The sequence below is a fragment of the Acartia tonsa genome, chromosome 14, assembly GCF_053477335.1.
Source record: "Acartia tonsa isolate MP-2025a chromosome 14, ASM5347733v1, whole genome shotgun sequence".
In the NCBI taxonomy this organism is placed as follows: Eukaryota; Metazoa; Arthropoda; class Copepoda; order Calanoida; family Acartiidae; genus Acartia; species Acartia tonsa.
This window is the reverse complement of record NC_137273.1, coordinates 22,833,360-22,854,544: the sequence shown is the minus strand read 5'-3', so window position 1 is coordinate 22,854,544 and position 21,185 is coordinate 22,833,360. Positions and strand designations below refer to the sequence as shown.

The window sequence follows — 21,185 nt, the reverse complement described above, 5'->3', positions numbered from 1 at the left end:
TTCTGTGATTAGTAAAGTTAAATAAATTCATTTTTATTGGTCCCCAGGGGCTGAATGCCCGGACCAACTAAACAGGTAATTGATTTTATGATTTTTATTTTATTATTCGTGGAATATTGTCTATAATTCGATAAAATACATGATTTTTCAGTATTGTTATTCGATTAAAATATACAAAGGCTTCTTATGGCCAATTAAACTTATTCCCTTGTCAATTCCTTTACATATGAAGACATATTCATCTATCATATAAGGAAACTTTTATTGATCCATATAAGGAATCACATATTTTCTCTGCATATTTTCTTTCCGATTTTCTAGTATCAAATAAGATTATTTTTTTTTAAATGTATCTTATCACATTTATTTATTTTACTTTATTGTAAGTTACAAAAGTTAAAGACATATTTTTAATCAATGGAGAGTTTTTAAGGAATGATACAATGGAGGATAAATTAATTTTATCAAGCTGCTAGTTTGGACTAACCAATCAAGATAAGATACAATTACGAACAAGTTTTGTGAGCCAACAATTTAGAGATCAAGAAAAACAACAGTTCAAAGTCCCCTCCTCTTTCTGAAAAATGTTATATAACAATGGGGAAGTTTTATCATGACAGAAAAAGTCCACCCTTACGACGACAATATTTGATTAGTAGAAATTTATACGCGGCAATATTTACATTTGTGCGCTTACACACACACACTCTCACACACACATACTCTCACACACCCCGCCCATAAAATATGTGTGTTTATTTACATTATAATTTTCAAGTGATTTTAAAAATAAATAGAGAAAGTCGGGTAAAATGATATCAAAACTATTTCGATTTTAAAATAAACATCAATTCTTTATTTGAGGAAGAAGGGTCGAAATTGGATTGTATACACGTACGTACTTGGTACTCAAAGTTTTACATATATCAATTTCTATCTTATTTGCATTGGCTTAAAGACTTTAGAAAATCAACACTAATCTTGATTAGATCCCTCAAATTAATGATGTTCTAACTTTCCAACAATAGCTAAAGTTGCGTAGAAAGGGGTAGTTACGTTTAACCTCAAAAGATGGTATAAACGTACCTTCATCAATTTTCTTAATGAAAAATAACAAAAGTTCATACATAAAATGATATGTTTCAGATAATTAGACAATGTAGTGAAACCTAGAGCTCAATTTAGTTTTAGAGACAATTATTAACTCAATTATATTTTATATGTGAAAACTGAAGTTCATATTTATTAATTTATTTAAGGGATTTGTTTATAATGAAATCATTTTGTGTGTCTTATAAGAATAATCTTATGTTTTTTAGAATACTATAATTAAGTTTATCTGAAGATTTACAAACTAAAATTAATAGGTGGAAGTCAATCCTTTAATTACAATTTTGCCTTTGATTATTAATAAAGTAAAAGAATGTTTGAGGAGGGGTCGTTTTCTAGGGCAATTTTTCTTGGAAAGGTGAATTTAACCTCCCAAAAAATAGTCATAAATCTTCCCTTTGGATCCATAAGTAGCTTCACTTTAAAGGATAACTATATATATCAGTTCTGCAGTTAGCGATATCAATCATAAGCTGCAGTCAAACACACCTAGTGCTAGACTTTCTGATACTTTTATACAATGAAATAATGATTAATTATAAATAAATCAATTTAGAATGATGCAAGAAAAACTTCCACCTTCGCTTCTCTGTCTAAGCAGCTTCAGAGATTAAACCGCATACAATTTCCTAGTTTTTATCTTCATGTAAAATATTTGCAATTTCATAAGCACTTGAAATACGTCAAGTTGTGGATCAACAAGAAATACAAAATTTGAAAAAGACACAAATCTCACAAGATGCTCAAAAATGGACGGTTAAAAAACGGTAACTGCTTGCAGCAAATGGAGGTTTTGCTGGCGCTTTTTGTAGCTGTGGTACTTCCACGGATAAATGCAGAGTCAATGTGGCAGGAATGAAATAATATGCTTTATATTTGTTACTTTAAAAGTTTAAAGCAAACTTTGGCGATATCCATTTAAAAACTATTTTTTCAATTTTAAAAATTTGGACCCCCCCCCCCCCCTTGTGGTATTCAATAAATTATATCCACAATTTCTTGTGACTAAAGTTTGTGTATTATCCTCATATTTTGCCGTAATTCTGCGCCCCTAACATTTTAGGGTAGCTTGTTACCAAGGTTTAAAAAATAGTTTAAAGCTATCCCAAGCATCAAATCTTAAAATAAAAATAAAGCGTAAAACCCCTTGAGAACTATGTGAAGCTTCCCTAATTTTAAGAATTCAATCGGTTCAGTAGTCATCGAAATTTAAAGCATAGGACAAAAAAACCTTACTACTTTATATTACAGGATTATGCCTAACAGTTAAAAAAGGTTTAAATTGTTGAAAATATAAATTACCTGTTAATTTTCATGTACATCACCACCTCAATTGTCCCTAGGTGCGTACTGCGTAGCCACAAGTTTATAAAACAAGAGCATATGATTCATGTGTTTGTGAACATAGGAGAACACAGCCCCACGGATATACCTACAGCCAAGAGAATGGAGGGATTACTCCGTGTTCCATGGAAATATTTCTGTTTCAGGTAATAAATTAACAATCCTTCTTCAAGTCAGATCTAACACAATTATTTTTAAGTTGAAGGGGGAGTGATCTACCTCCACTATTGAGTTTAGTTTTAAAAGTATTTTTTTTTTGGGGGGGGGGTATTTTTTACTAGGGGCGATTTCTCCTCTGAGGTTGGTGTTATCCTCCCATAAATAGTCCTGAAACTTCCCAGGACCCATTAGAAGCTACACTGTAAAGGAGTTCCGTATCGGTTCTGTGTTTAGCAAGATTATTCTCTCAGACAGACAATTAACCTGTTACTTTTTTATAAGATAAAAATATTTTTTTAGACCATTTTACAACATTGCTCAAAGATGGAAACAGCATCCTAGTCGGAGGGAGAAACGTTCTCTACAAATTATCAGTCAAAGGAAAGTTTTTAAAGCTTAAAACGTAAAATAAGTATTTTTTTTAATAGGTATAGGTTTATTTAATATCGAACAAAGCACTGAAACTTTTGGAATAATACCTTAAAATACAGTACAGTAAGCCCCACCCTGACCCTTTTATTTTAACTTTATTGATAGACTTCTTTTTTTATCCCTTCTTGAACCTTAATCCAACGGAACGCTTACAAACTTTATTTTACCTAATCCAAACAAAGCGTTTTTAAAATGAAAAACCTAAAAAAATATAAGTGAGCTATTATATTAAATGTAAAATATACCATTTCCTGTTCTACATAATGTGGAATTTTTATTATTTTGTCCTACTATTGAAAGGGGGAGGGGGCGGAAAGGCTACTTTTTTGGGTTGACTTTTTGTTTGTTTTAGGCAGGGAGGGGGAGCAGACTTTGGACTGTAAATTACACTACCAAAAGTTTTTTTTATACGTGGCTACTCTTATTAAATTTTGATTGGTTGGCTCATTAGGTTCAGTATCCATATGTTTAAACCAATAGGTAGTTTTGTTTATTATCATTGTGGATTCTCATCAATTTATCGTCCATTGTTTTAAACCATAAGATTCCTATTTTTAGGTCCTGTTAAAAGTATCACAAGTGCCCGTTGCCCATACCCCACATTTTGTATTCGAAAAATGTAAATTTTTTATATAACAAGCTTTTGAAACTTGTGCTTTAGATTTGCGGCTTGAACAGAGCCTTGTGTGGAAGGCCAAGGAGACGGACGCCCAGGTGTGTGTGCTCAAGGGTAACAGCGAGGAGGTGTGTCAGAATTATATCAAAGTTCTGGCTAAATATGAGAATGATTCAGGCATGACAGATACTCAATTTATATTCTTATTTGAAACCTTCCTGTGCAAAATATTTTCAAAAAGTTAGGTAGACTTTGTTGTTTATAATACAAGCACAAATAAAGACTGCGCTATAGCCTCTAGTGATTTTTTTGTTTTTAAGAAATGTTGTTTTTTGGTTGAGATTTGCATAGTTTCTTTCTCTTTATTGAAAGTGGCGGCGGGGGATTAACCTATCCTACATTAAAATATTGTATAAAGTATCCCAGAAATAATTTAGAGGATCAGACCTTCTAGGATTTCTTCTGTAATAAAAGAAATATATTATATAATACTGATTGATTATATACTTCAAAGTTTAACTACTAGGTATTTAGTGTAATGTAGTTTCTAACTCTTATTTTTAAAAATATAAATAAAGTATCTCATCTTCTCAGGACGATATTTGGTATGTGGTACCAATGCTTACAAACCTCTGTGTAGAGAATATGTAGACGATGCTGGGGCCTATCTTATGACAAGCAATGATGAACGCAGTGGACCCTCTAACAGTGGATCAGGCACAGTGGAATAAAACCAAACATTTTAAAATTATATAAAAAGGACCATTGTATGTCCCTTACCTAAGTATTGAAAATTCATAATTATAACGTATTTGGTGTTGTGTTGACTGTAGTACTAGGATTCGTGGATATTGAAAGAGATTCTTGTATTTCTTGATAAAATATTGTCCCAGCTGGATAATATAACGATACCCTTCTTTTTCTCCTTATGGAAGAATATATTATGTTCTGGAATAGTTCATATTTAGTTGTATATTTTATTCCCTTCTGTAATAAAAGGAGGAAGCAATTATCACAGCCCAAGTGGGGGAGGAGTTGGTTACTGTCCGTACAGTCCTCATGATAATAGTACAGCTGTCCTTGTGGGTGATAGGTAAGTTTGAAACTCCCTGTACAGTTCACATGATAACAGTACAGCTATCCTTGAGTGTGATAGATAAGTCGGTTACTGTCCGTACAGTCCACATGATAACAGTACAGCTGTCCTTGTTGGTGATAGGTAAGTTGGTTGATGTTGTACATACAGTTGTGGCCCGTGGGTGATAGTTAAGTTGGTTACTGTCCGTACAGTCCACATGATAACAGTACAGCTGTCCTTGTTGGTGATAGGTAAGACTTATTGATAGATAAGTAACTACAGAGAATGTACCATTTTGTTATAGGATTGTTTACATTTTTTGCTTGGAGGATCGGAAAAATTCCTATACCCCAAAAATTGCCCTAACCAATTGAAAGGTTGTTTAGAAATAAGAATAGGTACCTAGATACCTATTACTCAAATAAATAGAATGTTCATACTAAGTGAATCAATGTTAAGCCAACAACATTCATATATTTATTACTTGGAATAGAAGTGATAGGATTGTGGACAATGAATTAAGATTGACCCCTACTTTTTTTGTGTGGAATTTTACATTTGGTAGTTGGAATTCCCAAGTTTGAAATAGGATTGAAAATTCATTTAGGTGCTGTATTTACTCTTTACTAATTAAACGATTAATTCAATTTTCTTCCTTTTTTCATTAACGACTTTTTTTTCAGATTATATTCTGGAACAACAGCTGACGCTCAGGGTGTAGATGCTCTGGTATACAGTGGACCCCTGCGTACTCCACAGTTTGACTCAACTGTTCTTAACAAGCCGAGGTTTGTGGGCTCATTTGCCCATGCTGAACATGTCTACTTCTTCTTTAGGTAAGATTTATTATTTTCTGTAGAAAAGTTGTTTAAGTTGTTCAATCCTATGATAGATATTAAATATTTTCTTTTACCTAGGTACCTATTGCTTTTTAATTTGTTTTTTTTTTATGGTTTTTCAAAGACTTTTTGCATTTTTTTTCTTTTATATGAGAACTGAACACCTGCTTCATAGCTACCTTTTTCTGTTTGTCCATCCATGTTTCAGTGCTTCGCTTTTATGGATGTTGTCATCCTTGTTTTTCTAACTTTTACTTTTATTTTGTCATAGCAAATAGACCTGCTACTATAATGACTAGAATTTGTCTGTCTCACCGTAAGTCAATTGATTGATTAGCCATAGTTTCTTAGGGTTTGGACCTAATTAGTCATGGGGTAGGCTGAGACACTTTTGTACAGCCACAAGGGCTATTAAGCTCCACATTCAAGCACATTATGACTTGACCCGCTATCTCATGAAGCTACTCATTATTACCTCACCCTCGCCGATTATGGCAGGTGTCCCAAATTAAGTCACCGCAAGTCAATTAAAAAATTAAATCAGTCAAGTCCAATTTAAATGATTAAATGATAATCTGTTTCTATAACACTGCTTCAATTTCAGGGAGGACTCCATGGAGTATATGAATTGTGGAAAGAGAGTATACAGCCGAGTAGCCAGGGTGTGTCAGAAAGACCAGGGAGGAATTAGGTCACTTAATAATAAGTGGACCAGCTTTGTTAAGGTCAGTCTTTCAGAGTTCTCGTAAAACAAAGTGTTTTGTACATTTGGAAACAGAATAGAATTATAAAAATAAGCCAACGAATAAGATAGCGCTTACCCTTCTGTAGATAACAATTGGTAGAGTTGAAGTTTGTACATTGCTTTTTTTACACACTCAATCAAAATTTACCTAATAACTTGAGTACCAGAAGTTTTTAAGCCTACTAATGAGAGAGCGCTCATAACACTTTGGGTACCATTACAATGTTCCCTCTCTCCCTGTAAATCTTGTGAGTTTACATGATTTAAATTTTGTTCAGGCTCGCCTCAACTGTTCTGTGCCTGGAGACTTTCCTTTCTACTTTGATGAAATACAGGATATCAGTAATATTGTAGAGGTAAGGATTATACATATAATGGATTTATTATTACTTAGATATTTCAACAGATTATCTTGTACTATAATAAAGTTAAACTTGTAGCTGACGAAAATAATGATCCCTACATCCCCTCCCCTCCTACTGGATGAACCAGTTGGCCAATAAGTGATGTCCATGTTAGCAACTTAAATTGACGACGATTTTTCCCTTGTTATAATATCCACGTATATTCTACATGCATCAATGATAATACGTTAATATAAGGGTTACACCACTAGATCATATTTTAGTCCATCTCAAAATCAAATATTGCTACGTCAGTTTTGGTCCAAGGCATCCCCCTTCTCTTTTCTCTTCATGTCACGCACCTGACATAACTTCGCTTCTTATGAATGTTGTCATCCTTTTTTTTTCTTTAGGGCTTGTACAGAGGAGAAACACCAACCAAGCTGATCTACGCAGTCTTCTCCACCCCGGCAAATTCCATTAGTGGCTCGGCACTGTGTGCCTTTAGCCTGGATGGGCTGGAGGATGTTTTCAACGGCAGGTTCAAGGAACAGGCGTCTAGCTCACAGAATTGGCTGGCCGTTGATCCTCATAAGGTAACTTACTATTAAGTTTTAAAGGGGAGCTCTTTTCCCCCTTAAAAATCGGATGTGATACTTTTTGAAACAAAACCTAAAAGTCAAAAGAAATTAGGTACCTAACTGTTAAAAACAGTGGTTTTCAGCGATAGCGGCGGTTCCTCCGCCATTTTTTAACTGTTCAACATTGTACCAGTACCTCTTAAAAGTTACCGCTGTAACTCTTTTTTAGTTTGAGTTACTTTGACTTTCAGTTTTGGTTTCAAAAAGTTTCACACCAGGCAACCCCCCCCCCTTTTTTTGAAATTATAATATAGCCTAAAGGAAGCTATATGAATTTTCCTTAATATATAATAATCTTTCCATTAACGATAACTCTTTCAATTGCATTCCTTATTTTTATGAATAACTAAAATTTTTGTTATCCGCAGGTACCCAATCCCCGTCCTGGTAGCTGCACCAACAACAGCCAGGTTGACCTGAATGACGCCAGCATGAACTTTATCAAGAGTCATCCACTAATGAACGACGCGGTACAGCCATTCTTCCCCACACCACTTCTCATCCAAACAGGTAATTTTAGGACTTTTGAAAAGTTTTAACATTCACTGTATAACTATCAGAGATGATTATTACACTAGTCCCCTAAATTTTTTAATAACATTTTCTGTTTCGTTGGCTCAACAACTATGGAAACTTTTATTGAATTATTATTGGTTGGTTTATTAAGTTGAGTGTCCAAACGTTTCAACCCTCTAATTGTTATCTACAAAAGGAGTAATTTTGTGTGCCATCAATGTAAATGTACATCAATTTATCGGCCATTGTCTTTACCTGTTTGATCCCTGCTGTATACTAACACAAGAACTTAAGGGATAAGACAGAGAACAATAAATTGATGTACACCCTGAATTACGATAAACAAAGTTTCAACTTCTGTAGAATTAAGTTATTGGTAGGGTTGGGCCGGATATCCGGCCGGATACCGGATATTGAAACTATCCGGCCGGATATTCGGCTCTATAATTTTTGATACTTTACACCAAAAATCTCTGCTTTTTAAAATCTTAAATGGCTATAATTTTCTTATTATTGAAACTAGAAGAACATTTTTTCTGAATAAATTTAACTTTATGTAAATTTATATAAGATTTCTGAAGAAATTTTTTTTTTACTACTTTAATATCTGGTAATTTGGCCGGTTATCCGGCCGGATATCCGGTAATTTGGCCGGATATCCGGATATTTGCCGGATATCCGGATATTTGCCGGATATCCGGCGTTGGCCGGATATCCGGTATCCGGCCAAAAAAGTATCCGGCCCAACCCTAGTTATTGGTAAAAATGCTTGTACACTGGAGGAATTGTACAACCCAATTAAGATTTGATTTACCTAACTCTTAAAAGTTTTTAGCCCATCGAGTGAGATATCGAATGTATAAAACTTTTGTTACCAGTTTATATTACAGTCTAATATTCCCTCCCGCCCTGATAAATACCTTTTTCTGACATCAATTAATTTAGGTTTACCAGGAACCGGTTTTACAAGTGTAGCTGTTCACCCCCAGATACAAACTTCCAGCGGCCAACATTTTGATGTCGTCTTTGTGGGCACTCAATCAGGCATTATATTCTAACAAGAAAATCAAATGATTTTTATAGGACAATATCTAGACTGTGTTAGATATCATTGACCCCCACCTCCTAGTGCAACGTGAATTGGGTCTAAATTTGTTGGCTTTTTCTTTTTCTCTTTTCTTATTTATATTTTAGGAAATAACATCAAAAATGTCCCTCCATTACCTACTTAAGTAACCTATGCCTACTCTTTTAGAGTTGTTTTAAGAAAAACTATGGAATCTTCTTAACATTTTGATTGTAAGTTTAGTACACTTATTTAAAAGCACAAATTTCTCAAGAAATTAGTGCTCTGCAAATTAAAGGGTCTATAATTGATAAGGCAGGTAGTTGTCTGGAGTTTTCTACCATTCCAACCTCAATCTTGTTATCATCAATGAATGTTTTTTTTATAAAACAGAGTTATTTAGAAAGATAAAGGAGTGTATTAGAATATAATCCTATACTTTGCTAAGGAAACTTGTTGAAAACTGTGAACACGCAACCCACACAGACAAGTGGGTATAAACCTGTTCTTATTGAGGAGATAGAGGCTGTAGCTGGTCCTGTTATCAAACTAGAGGTAAAAATATTTACATAAAAACAGTTATGTTGTTAGATAAACAATAAAAAAAAAATTTACAATGTAGATAAGTTTTTTTGTAGCATTGTAAACAGACAGAAGGACATGGCGAATTATGGACTAGATTCTCAATGAGAAAAATTAGCTATTTATCTTAAATTAAACGTCATGCATAATCATATCGTTACCACCGTACAAAATATTAGTTATATCAGGGATGCTTGCTCATTGATTAGCAATGCCCAATATTTTCCACCAATGATTTAATCTACAGAAGGGGTAACTTTGTTCAGATCGTAATTATGATTTAGATTAATTTATTGTATATTTTTCTATTCCTTAATTTCCCTGGATCTGAACTATCTGTCTATCTAGGTTGTAACTGATGATAAAGAGCGAGGGTACATCATCGTGGCCTCAGCTACAGAAGTTAGATCTTATCCCCTGCAGAGATGTGATAAAGCTTCCACTTGCCATGATTGTGTTGCCCTACAGGATTGATATTTTTAAATTATATACAAAAATTGGAGGGGGGGGGGTGGTAAATGTAACTATCTCGTAATCAGTGCACAAATAACACTTTGAATTCGAATTTCGTTATCAAACTTGGTATGAGTAATCCTTGTTAGGTCTATTTTTATATAAATCGAACAAAAAGTTTTAAAAGAAGTAGCTTTAAAAAGCATATGATGTATACTTATTACTTATTTTTAAGAATGATAACTCATTTTTGCCTGTTTTATTCTACTTTTCTACAGGCCTCAAATGATACTCTAGGGAAGGGGAAAGTGGGTAAATCGACTACCTTTTGAAAAATGGATGAACCTTACCGATATATAAGTAGTTTTACTGTAAAGGAGAACCATATCGGTCTAGCAGTTAGCAAGGTCTTGAGCTACAAGCATACAATTACAGACATCCTGTTACTTTTATATAAGAATAACTAGCCTACTGATTTAAAATCGGAAAATGTAAATTGATTGATGTGTACAAACTTTAAATATATCAAATGAAATCAGGATCCTTACTGTGCTTGGAACACTAGATTACGTGAGTGCTCCAGCTCTACTGTTGGATGGACTAAGGTAACAAACATGCTCTTCTTTTTAAGTAGCAAAGCTACTCTCTAAGTCCTTATGTCCGTTTGTCTCTGTCTTTAATGCTACAAAAAAGTGTTTCGGAGCCGGGAGCGGCAACATTTTTGGTGGAGCCGGATCCGGAGCCGAATTTTTCGTTAAAAACGGCTCCGGCTCCGGATTAGCTAAAAATGATTTTTTAAAGTAATATTATAATAAGGCAACGGTCTATTTCCATATAATAAACTGAAAAACTATTGGTACTTAACAAATAGACACACATCCTTCTACTTTTATATAGCTTTAATCAAATAAAAGCAAAATATTTTATATTATTTATTGTATTTTATCAAATTCAATAATGAAAAAAATTTACATATTAATTTTAAGGTAGGAACCGGAGCCGGAGCCGCATCAAAATTATACGGCTCCGACACCCTGCTACAAAATGATATGTGGAATAAGGTGTGTCAATAGCTTACAAGCACTTAAAATAGTATTTCACATTGTTATGGAACAAAAGAACACATTTAGCAGAGGTGTTTATTTTCAAATAGGGGAGAAGAAAGAAATTTAACATAAGGAAATTTTACTAAATATATCGGGAAAAGAAATTCAATTAGGTTGGATAAAGTACTCCCCAGAACCACAGTAAAAAAATGGTTGGGTAATGGTATAGTCCCTTTCGTAACAATGCCTTTAAAGGTTCGTTTGATTGTTTATTTTAGGTTAGGTTAGGTGATTGCCGCTCAGAGTTTAGCAATTGGCCTTGCTGGGTTAGAGCCCCCTGCAGGGGCTAGAAATAGGGAAAAACTAATGTGAAAATACGACCAAACGCCCCTTAAGAGGCTGCGTCACGAAAGGGACAAATGTTTAAATAACGAAATTACAAAATCTTCTTCACAAAATAAGAAAATAGGAAAAAATAGATAATAATGTATTTTCCTACTGTTTATGGTAGTAAAATTATTTTTTTTAAATGTGTTGCCGGGAAGATTCCCCGTGGTCCCTTTCAGCCTCCTAATGTTTGCTTTCATTGCAGGGTACTCACGGGACACACTTGCAGTCCGTGCTAACAGGAGTACACAAGGGTTGTCCTCATGTCTCCATACCCAGACAAAAATCAGCTGGTACTAAACTGGGTATAAAAAATCTGGGAACTGTTATCAATTCTATACAGGATAGAAGAGAGGAGGAAAAACTTTTAGGTAAGGTTATTTTTTAAAATCCGTAATATTTGTTTATTATTATCTTCTTAGTTCATTGATTTTGAAAAACATATAAGTGCTAGTATATCTTTTACTTACTGTACTTGGGGTAGGTAGTATGTTTTTTGGGGGTTATTTTTCAATAGATACTTTTTCTTGAGTTTTTGTAGGTAACCTCCTTCAATTAGTTAAAAACTTCGCTAGCCTTATAAGAAGCTTTACTTTAGAGGATAACTACATCGGTCCAAACTTCACAGAGACAGATAGGCATTCTGTTACTTTTATTTAAAGTAGTAAGGTTGTTTTATTTGACTGTAAGGATTTTTCTAATCGAGTTCTTTAATTTTAGACAAAGCTTAGGTCCCTGATGGTTCTAGGCTATGGTTTCATTTATTTAAATTCTTGGGATCGTTTTAATAATTAACTCTCCAAGGTATTTAAATTTTATGAGAAAATATGGCATAATACTTTCATTCAAATTATAGGAATGAACAATGATGAAGTTTTGATATCTGGTGATAGTGGTCACTCCTCCTCTGACCAGTCAGCTGATTATCCATTCCGGAAGGTAGCTCCTGAGCTGTACACTCTGGACACCCTGGCTATTTCTGTGTCTGCTGGAGCTGTGGCTGCCCTACTTGTAGGATTTATTTCAGGTAAATTGATTAATTTAGATACATAAATGTATTTATTATTACTTAGATAACGAATCCCTCCCTCCACCCCCCTTTACCCATTCAATTCCCCTCCTACTGGATAAACGAACTGAGCAATAAATGATATGGGATATAGCAACCTAAATTGACGACAATTTTCCCCCTGTTATAATATCCATATATTCTACAACCTTCTTTAAAATCTAACAGATTTTTCGTCTACTGAAGATCTCTGAACAGCTAAACCGATATTATGGTTCTCTATTACATTGAAGCTTCTGCTTGGTCTCATCAAGTACCGCTACCCTCAAAAGAAATCGCCCCTGGAATGATTCATCTATGACTAAATATAAACAAATATCTTCGTCTGATAGAAATTACTTTTTTATTTGAACGAATTATATTGCTGATAAACATAGGATAATTTTATATAAGTATTTCAAGATAAGAAAAAATATTATTACGTATAATTTTATGCTCGATTTAGTTCGTCCATAACTGGGGTTGGCCGTTGCAAAGCCTGAAAATACCAATATTATATATTTAAGGATCGACTCTTGGGGCTTGGTGACGCTTCGGGTACAAGTCCTCTCCAAGTCACCTTTGAACATACTGTGCATTTTAAATTTGCAATGTAATGCGTTCAATCGCCTAGGGTATCAACACCCATCAGACAACCAACCCTTCAATAGCACGACCTTTGTCTGAGAAGTCCTAACTGTGCATGGTAATGAAGTGCGCCTGTTTTGGGCCAAGGCATTTCCCCTACTCTTAACTATTTACGTCGCGCATCTGAAATAGCAGCAGTAGAGACCATTTTTAACTTCTTTATTTATTACGCGGTGTCGGACCGAGATTCGAACCCATCACCTTCCCGACGACGAGCGGATACGCTACGTGTTGAGCCACGGTCGCTGTTTTTTTAAATATACATTTTTATATATTTAAGGATACTGTTGTGGGCGTAACTGTGGTAAGGATCCTAACAGTCTTGTAGTTGGAGCTGGAGGATACAGGGATACAGAGTATGAATACCTGGAACAGCGACACCTGCCCTCCAGACCCCTGCCTGCTAATCCACCCATACTACAACCATTGCTAGGTAATCAAGGTATGCGCCATTCGAGTTGTTTCCACTTCAATAAATGAATAAAGGTACTAAGAAAGAGAGGTAATGTCTGATTGAGCCAATAAATGAATCGCATCGGAGCATACATGAAATCTCATTGGTTGAATTAAACTGAAGTTTTCTAGCTTTTTCATTAGAGTTAATTAGAGCTGTTCTTTCAACTTTTACTCGAATCAAGTCCATCACATGAAGTACTGCCTTCATATTGTTATATTGTTATTTCACATCTATGTTTTATCTGTGCATTAATAATAATATACTTCATCTATTGCAATCGTTGTAAAATAATAAAAATCCCTTTATGAATTCAATGTAATGAACTAATGAACTTATGAATTTAAGTTAATAAAATTATATTTTTTTCTTGAGTTTCTATTAAAACAAAAAAATAATATCTCGGACTTCAAATGTACATGATTTATAATCTTTAATTCGTAATTCGTATCTATTATAAACATTTAAAATACATAAATTCATAGTTTGTTTCATGTTTGCCTCGAAATAAATTATATAAAAATAAAATAACAACAAATAGCAATACAACAGTACGTTCGTTACGTTTTCAACAGGATCTAGCGTTGTATTGTGTATACACTGTACACATATGGCCATATTTTTTTTTTCATTTTGTTCATATAAAGAGTCAGCTGTAAATAGTCGCATTTCTTAAGATAAAGCTTTTCTCACGTAAATAATATCGTGTTAAAATTTATTTTCTAGCATAGTGTAAAGCATATTACAAATCCTTTAATAAGTTAGTTATGAATTGTTGAATTCCTTAATATAAAGTTAGCTTTCTTGAAATTATATACTCGAAAAATTTTAAAGTTTTTTGTCAGCTGGAGGAGTTCCTTTGTCAGATTTACGAAAAAGGGGTTCACACTATACTTCTTCTCTTCTATTTCTATTAATAAATGAAAAAAAGGGGGATGGGCAGTTTTTTTCTTCCTTACTTCTTTGGGGTTATACACATGCTGTGCTCTAACAGCGGGGCTACCCAATATAACCTAACTTAATTTGACCTAAAGTGATACACAAACAAATGAAAATCCCCCTTTCCTTGTGATTATTTAATTTTGTTTCAAAATATTAGGTAGAGAGTAGAGGTTTTAGTCGAATATATTATATATATAAGATATGATATCAATTAAATATATACCTATAAAGTATTATAAACTAAGTTGTTATAACTTACCTTCTCTCGTTCATTGTCCCCAAAATAAAATTGCAGGAAATATTTTTTTCTTCTAATCCTTAAGATTTGTCGTTTTGTCTGTAAATATTACGTTGAGGTGGTATACTTAAGTTTGACTAAAAAGTTGGTGTGTTTGTCTGTAAAAGCTAATTTAAAAAAACACATTAAGTACTAAGTTACATTTTTCAAGGTGGAGGCATGTTTGGTGACCCAATGAAATCCTCTCCCGCTGGGGGCAACACAATGCCCGCCGAAGAGACAGTGTATGCAGAACCAATTCTAGTGAACCACCATCAGCCCCCCAACACAAACACCACCACCATGTCGTCAAACTCGGGAGGGGGCGGCGCCAACAATATATCCTCCCTGCCCATCAATAATCCGTTGGGCACCACGCTGGGCCCCCCGCCGCCCCCGATGAAGGCATTTCCCAGCAGCGGTCTCTATTCATCCTCAGCTGTTCTGCACAATAACAAATTTAACACAATATCCAATGTAAACAAACGACATGGGGGTAACAGAGGCAGTGGGCGGGGTGGTAATGGGGGTGGCGGAGTTATGTACATGCAGACACCGGTCAGCTTGACAGATGATATTCTGCCCAATCATTATGAGAAGGCGAGGCTGGCGGCTGGCCCACTTGGCAATAATGGAGGCCAGGGGCTTTTTCTAGGTAGGTTTAAGTTTTGATTGTACAGTCTTTGTATAGAAGCTTTCAAACCCCATATTCATTCTATTTAAGTAACAAACCTGACATTCTAAGTCTTACCATATTTGTTTAGGTCTGTTGATCTTATTTCTAACGTTGAATTGTCCACTTTATTTCAACTTTCTTAGACTCCCTAATGGATACAAGATACATGGATATTGTGAGATTCTCGCATACCGTGAAAAAATGTTTATCCCAGCTAATACTTCAATATCCCCATACCTCCCCACCCCATAACCCGTCCACTCCCCTGACCATGGAGGAACGTATTGACCAATGTCCGAGGACTATATTAATAACGTAAATTGACTAGGTACAAAAAATGATTCCCTGTCACAATATCCATGTATTCTACTTCCATTTACTCCATTACTCCTTCTATACATGCGAACACTACAGCCAACACAACAATATTTTTTTTTATGAAGGTGGGCGAAGTATTGGTGGAGAAGTGAACCCAGGAGGTGGCCTCCCCTTGTTCACCACGAATGGAGGAATGGTGGGTAAGATGCCGCCAACTACTAGCACAATCTATCACATGGGCACACTAAGCAAGGTAAACCAACCAGGAGGGGTGTGGACAATGGGCTGTTTATTACGCTAGTCCCCAAAGTTTTATATAACGTTTTCTTTTGCAATGGTTTAACAACTTTGGCAACTTTAATTTGATTGGTTTATACATTAAGTTTTAACCACTAAATTTAATCCACAGAAGGTTTTTTTGTGTATCGTCTACTTTCACCTAGCATATTTATCACATTTTCATATAATCCAGGGTGGTAGGGGACAACATACTGTAAATAACACTGGTATCCAAAGTTTTATATTCGTGTTATCTAATTCGATTAAAACTTTAGGGTAGAAGTGTCCAAAGGTTGGTAGCATTTTCAAATAAAAAAAATGGAAGCTTGATTAAGTTTTACCTACTTTTTAATGGTGAAATTTTTTGACAAAAATACTGCCGCATTCTCCTCTATAACTTTATTCCCTATTTCAGGGGGCTAAGGCACAACATCAACAACTGCAACACGATCAAGGTCAGGTTGTGGACAGTGCGTATGGCACTACACGCTCAATGAAGAAGGTTTACCTCTGAAATAGTCAATCATAAGTCACAAGAAGCCCTTTCTTGCCTCAAATTAAACATGGTGTACTGAATAATTTGTAATGGCTCAATTCTTTTAAAAGATTTGTTGGTCCTAGAAACACGTCGCAATTGATAAAGAATACGTGGATAATGAGAGAGATTCATATCTTTCTACCAGCTGGCTAATGTTAGGGGGATGGGGGATCCCTTCCCTTTATGACTACTCCATCCCCTCCTCTGATTATGGAGGATAGTATTGACCATTATCTGAGGACTTTATAAGCAACCTAATTATACGACAAAAATTTCCCTGCCAAAATATCCACGTGTTCTATATCCATTGCGGTGGCAATTATTGAGGATGTACAGTATTTAATATTTTTGCGCGTTTTCTCACAAATCAATGATTATTTTTTAAAGAATTGGCCCTAAAATAATCAAAAAGTGATGTATTATAATACTATAATGAATGATGAGCGGTATCTCAATCACTATTATTACCCAGAGTGGAACATTCATATCTTTCTTCGGATCAGGTGCAGTTCACGCCAAAATGTTCCTGGGAACGATTATCTCAAAAAAAAAATTAGAACTTTAAAGGCTACTAACGGCCAAAAGGCTAAACTTATATATTATGTTTGCACAAAATTTTAACAAACAAAAGAAGACCTAAAAATAATATGGAATGGCATATAAATGCGAAGTTCATAGATTTTTGTAGATAATTTATTCCAGGAACAATTACCGGGAATTGCACTAGACCTCTGTCTTCTTTTCACTTCTATTGAATTACACACCCCCTTAATATTCATATTATTATATTTATGATGTATAGTAATGCTATATTAATGTACTGTTATTCATTCTTCATATTATTTGCTTACAGTTAGTCATATTTCACCCCCCTCACAAATTACTCCCCTGAATTAAAAACCAGTTTAGCCAAATTGATTGTAGTTGTAATTTTAAGTCATTATCTGCTATTGTCAGTCAAGTTGTAAAGTAGCTTATTCCCCCCGATTTAAAGGAAGCCTGCAAGAAAAACACCGCTGAAACTGCTGCTGAAAGAATGCCACAAGGAGACCCAATATCCCAAATTTTAAGCCTCAAGCCTCCCTAAAATGTCATTTTAAAATCCCTTTAATTTTTTGGTTATTGAAGCTGGAGGCTTAGAATTTGAAGTATTTGGTCTACTTGTGTCAGTCTTTCATCAGTTAGAGTGAAGTATTTTCTGCAGGTTTCCTTTAACTTAGTCGTTAATTATTTTACAAATGCTATGCTTATAAGTAATTTTGTTTTACAATTGCTTAATGCACAATTTTAAAATATGCAGTTTTTATGTCAAGTATACCACTTAGCCCTTCATTTACCATTATGTCGTAAAAATGTAAAAATCATTTCATTAATATGATAATATAAATACCTTAAAAAATACTTTTTAAGAAACTTGCCAAAAAAATGCATATGGATTGCTAGAGCTTTTTTAACAGAAAAAATGTAAACAAAAAATTTTATACTTGAAAAGACCAATTTTTAATTGAAGGTGATTTTTTAAAAAAGTAGATGAATTAGAAGAAAAAACTAAGCAATCAAAATGTTGTACACATCAGCCTAATCCTGCAAAGTACATGGTAATAAAAACCGGTTCTGATTTTAAACAAAATTTAAAATAAAAGACTTTTTCAAACTCTAGTTGTGAATTTTTATTATTTTCTGATAATATTTTATATTTTCAACTTTTGGACCATTTACATTATTTGCGAAGAAAACTTTTTAGGAATAATTTTAATTGATAATAAAAAGAAAGATTCTCTTTAGTAATATTAACCTTATTTGATTTTTAAATAAAGTAAAAAAAATGACTGTAACCCTATCTTAACCCTTCTGAATGATAGAATGCAAATAACAGAATCTCAACTGAAAATATTTAGCCTAGGCAAGGGGGACATGCTGTTCAACCATTTCTTTATTAAGTGGGTGATGGGGCGGGATTGCTATCCCCAAAGCAGTAAGATGAGTTGGCATTTCATTTTTTAAAATTTGTTTTCAAAATTTAAATACCTTACAGAAACTAAAAATATGATTTTTATCCAATTATTAAAATAGTCTATTTCATCCAGAAGGGCTCTAAAAATTGTTGATTTTGGAGTTCGGACTTAATCTTGACAGAAACTTTTAGCCTTTGAAAGCCATAGACTTCCAAAAAAAAAAATGGGACCCTGCCCCCCTCCCCCCTTCTTACTAAAATGGTTAACATGCACTCCTCCCTTGGTTATGTGTTGTTTAGTTTGTTACTCTGAATCTGAACCCAGACTTTTACAGATCTCAAATATTCATTCTTTGTTATAGAAGAACAATCTCTGGCCTAATTATTTGTACATTTTGTTGATATTCACTGTACATTGTGGACATTTGTTTGGACCTATTACATGTACAAGATATTATTTATGCATAATTTTATATTTATTCTCAAGTAAAGTGGAATCTCTCTCTGTAGCTTTATAGAATAACAACCCTTTGCTTGATTATATTGTGCTATCATTTAATTTATAATTATAGTCTTTTTTTTCAGTCATTTATATGTAATTTTATCAAGTAAGTATGTATTATTAAATCTCATGAAACCTGTAAATAACCTAAATTTGAAAATTTTGTGTATCTTTTCTACTGTAGAGTGTGTTGAATTTATATTTTTTATTTATTTATTTAGTTACTCGCCTTATTATATTCTTGTCTCGTTACATTTTTATAATTAAAACTGAGAAAAAGTTTATGCATGGTATAATAAGATTTGATCTAACCTTCAAATTAGATTTCTAAAAAATTGAAAAGATAAGTTATTTGACCCAAAAAGACTATTTATTTGCCCCACAGTGTCAGGGAGGGAGGGGACAATTGGCTTATTATTACACTTGTCTCCAAAGTTTTATAATAACGTTTTCTTATTCTTTGGCTGAACAACTTTGGAGACTTTTCAAAACGTTTCACCAACTAATTGAAATCTACAGACTATAGAAGGGGTAATTTTGTGTATTATTATTTGGGATATACATCAATTTATGGGCTTATCCTTTCAGATCCCTGGCACAATGTTTGTGTATTAAAGCTGTTATTTATAACCTGAACTTTTTCTTGGGTTTTAGTTTAACCAATAAACAGACATAGAGATATCCTATTCAATGATTGATTTTTTGATTGCTAGTCGATACGATATGCATGTCTATCTATCTATTCATAATGTTAAAAGATTAGACGAATGGGAAGATTAATTATTTATCGTATTATAGGCAACTTTTCGCGGATATTAAAATACAAAAGTTTAAGATTAAAACCAGTTTCGTTAGCCCAGATGGGTAAATGGATGTTATAAATTTAATGATTTTAATTTTGATATTTGTAGGAAATTGTCTGTAATATGATGCTATACATAATAATTTAGTATGTCTGATAACCGGTTCTAATCCAGCTGATAATAATCGGTTTCAAAGCCATGCTGGAACGTTAATTCTTGCCAGGTTCTCTAATTCAACAAAAAATTTGTGCTAATTTGTGTATCTTATAAATTCTATAATATAATATTGTAAAGAAAATTTTAACTCAAGTAATGTGGTATTATTGTTTTAATTTTGCTTCAAATTTTGATTCAAATATGATGATAAGGTTAAAATTTTAAGTTTTTAAATCAGAAGATTTTGAAACCTTCTTTTACAAGTCTTAAGTAGGTAGAAATGTTTTAAAATTTAGCATATCATTTTATATGAGCTACGGGCTACATTTTTACATTAATTTTTATGATAACTTAATTACCATTTTTTTTTTAAATGTTAATTCCAATAATTTTATTCTTATAGTCTTATCTTTACCTACATCTTTTCTGAAAGCATAAATTGATCTCAAAATGTACAAGAAATTTTTTTTGTGAGAATTTTTCAGTTCAAAAGTTCAAGTTTGGAGATAAGTAAACTTGTTGTTTAAGTCATAAATTAATTGAAATAAAATACAATAAACAAATTGATTTGAAGCATTTTACATGTATTATATTATAATTGAGCTTATTATTTAACATAAAGGTTATTTTAGTCATTTATCTTATTTACAAATTACTAAGAATTTGGAATTTTTTTAAACTAAAAAAATATTGAGATCTTAAAAATAAATTTTTTGTTTCTCTGAAAAATTACAATTAAAAATGCATAAACAAACTGCTGTTTTCTAATCTAGTGCTGTTCAAGGAGAAATGTTCCTGGTAACGATTATCCATAAAAATGGGCTGCTAGCTGGCAAACGGCTGAACGTAAATGTCATGGCCGTACATCATTTTTAGCGGCATCAGAAGGCCTATAAAGAATCTGAAATATTTAAGATCCAATGACGCACAGGGAAAGCTTTACTGAAAAAAAACGCGTTAAAGAAGTCTTATTCGCGCATTTTTATGCACTGCGAGATGACTAGCAGCTTTTAAAGTTCAAAGAGTTTTATAGATAATCGTTACCATGAACATTTCACCTTGAACTGCAGTAGATCCGTTTTCTTAAAATAATGATGTATACTGTATATATGTAATTGTCATTAACAAATTTGCTCTTATTATTATTATTAATTATTGATTGATTGATTAATTAATATTATTCCAGTGTTTGATTTGCTACTTTAGCAAAATAAACTGATAAAAAATTCAAA

The 21,185-nt window shown here is 33.4% G+C and overlaps 1 protein-coding gene across 7 annotated transcripts; it reads left to right on the top strand.

Annotated features, from left to right (window-relative positions):
* Positions 1–1,667: 1,667 nt before the first annotated feature.
* On the top strand, positions 1,668–21,185 carry LOC145305987 (semaphorin-1A-like). 7 transcript variants are annotated; one of them, XM_080147904.1, is made up of 24 exons: positions 1,668–1,965; positions 2,521–2,600; positions 2,914–2,994; positions 3,707–3,838; positions 4,256–4,378; positions 4,661–4,754; positions 5,423–5,575; positions 6,183–6,303; positions 6,602–6,679; positions 7,081–7,263; positions 7,677–7,818; positions 8,770–8,868; positions 9,339–9,445; positions 9,821–9,943; positions 10,468–10,530; positions 11,564–11,729; positions 12,215–12,385; positions 13,335–13,496; positions 14,900–15,382; positions 15,847–15,974; positions 16,416–16,582; positions 16,951–17,041; positions 17,266–17,355; positions 18,415–21,185. In XM_080147904.1, the coding sequence occupies exons 1-21, from the start codon at positions 1,850–1,852 to the stop codon at positions 16,512–16,514; spliced, it is 2,904 nt and encodes a 967-aa protein (XP_080004030.1). In that variant the 5' UTR covers positions 1,668–1,849; the 3' UTR covers positions 16,515–16,582; positions 16,951–17,041; positions 17,266–17,355; positions 18,415–21,185. The 7 variants fall into 7 exon arrangements, with proteins under 7 accessions (XP_080004030.1, XP_080004029.1, XP_080004028.1 ...); XM_080147903.1 differs by having other exon boundaries at positions 17,266–21,185; XM_080147902.1 differs by having other exon boundaries at positions 17,241–21,185.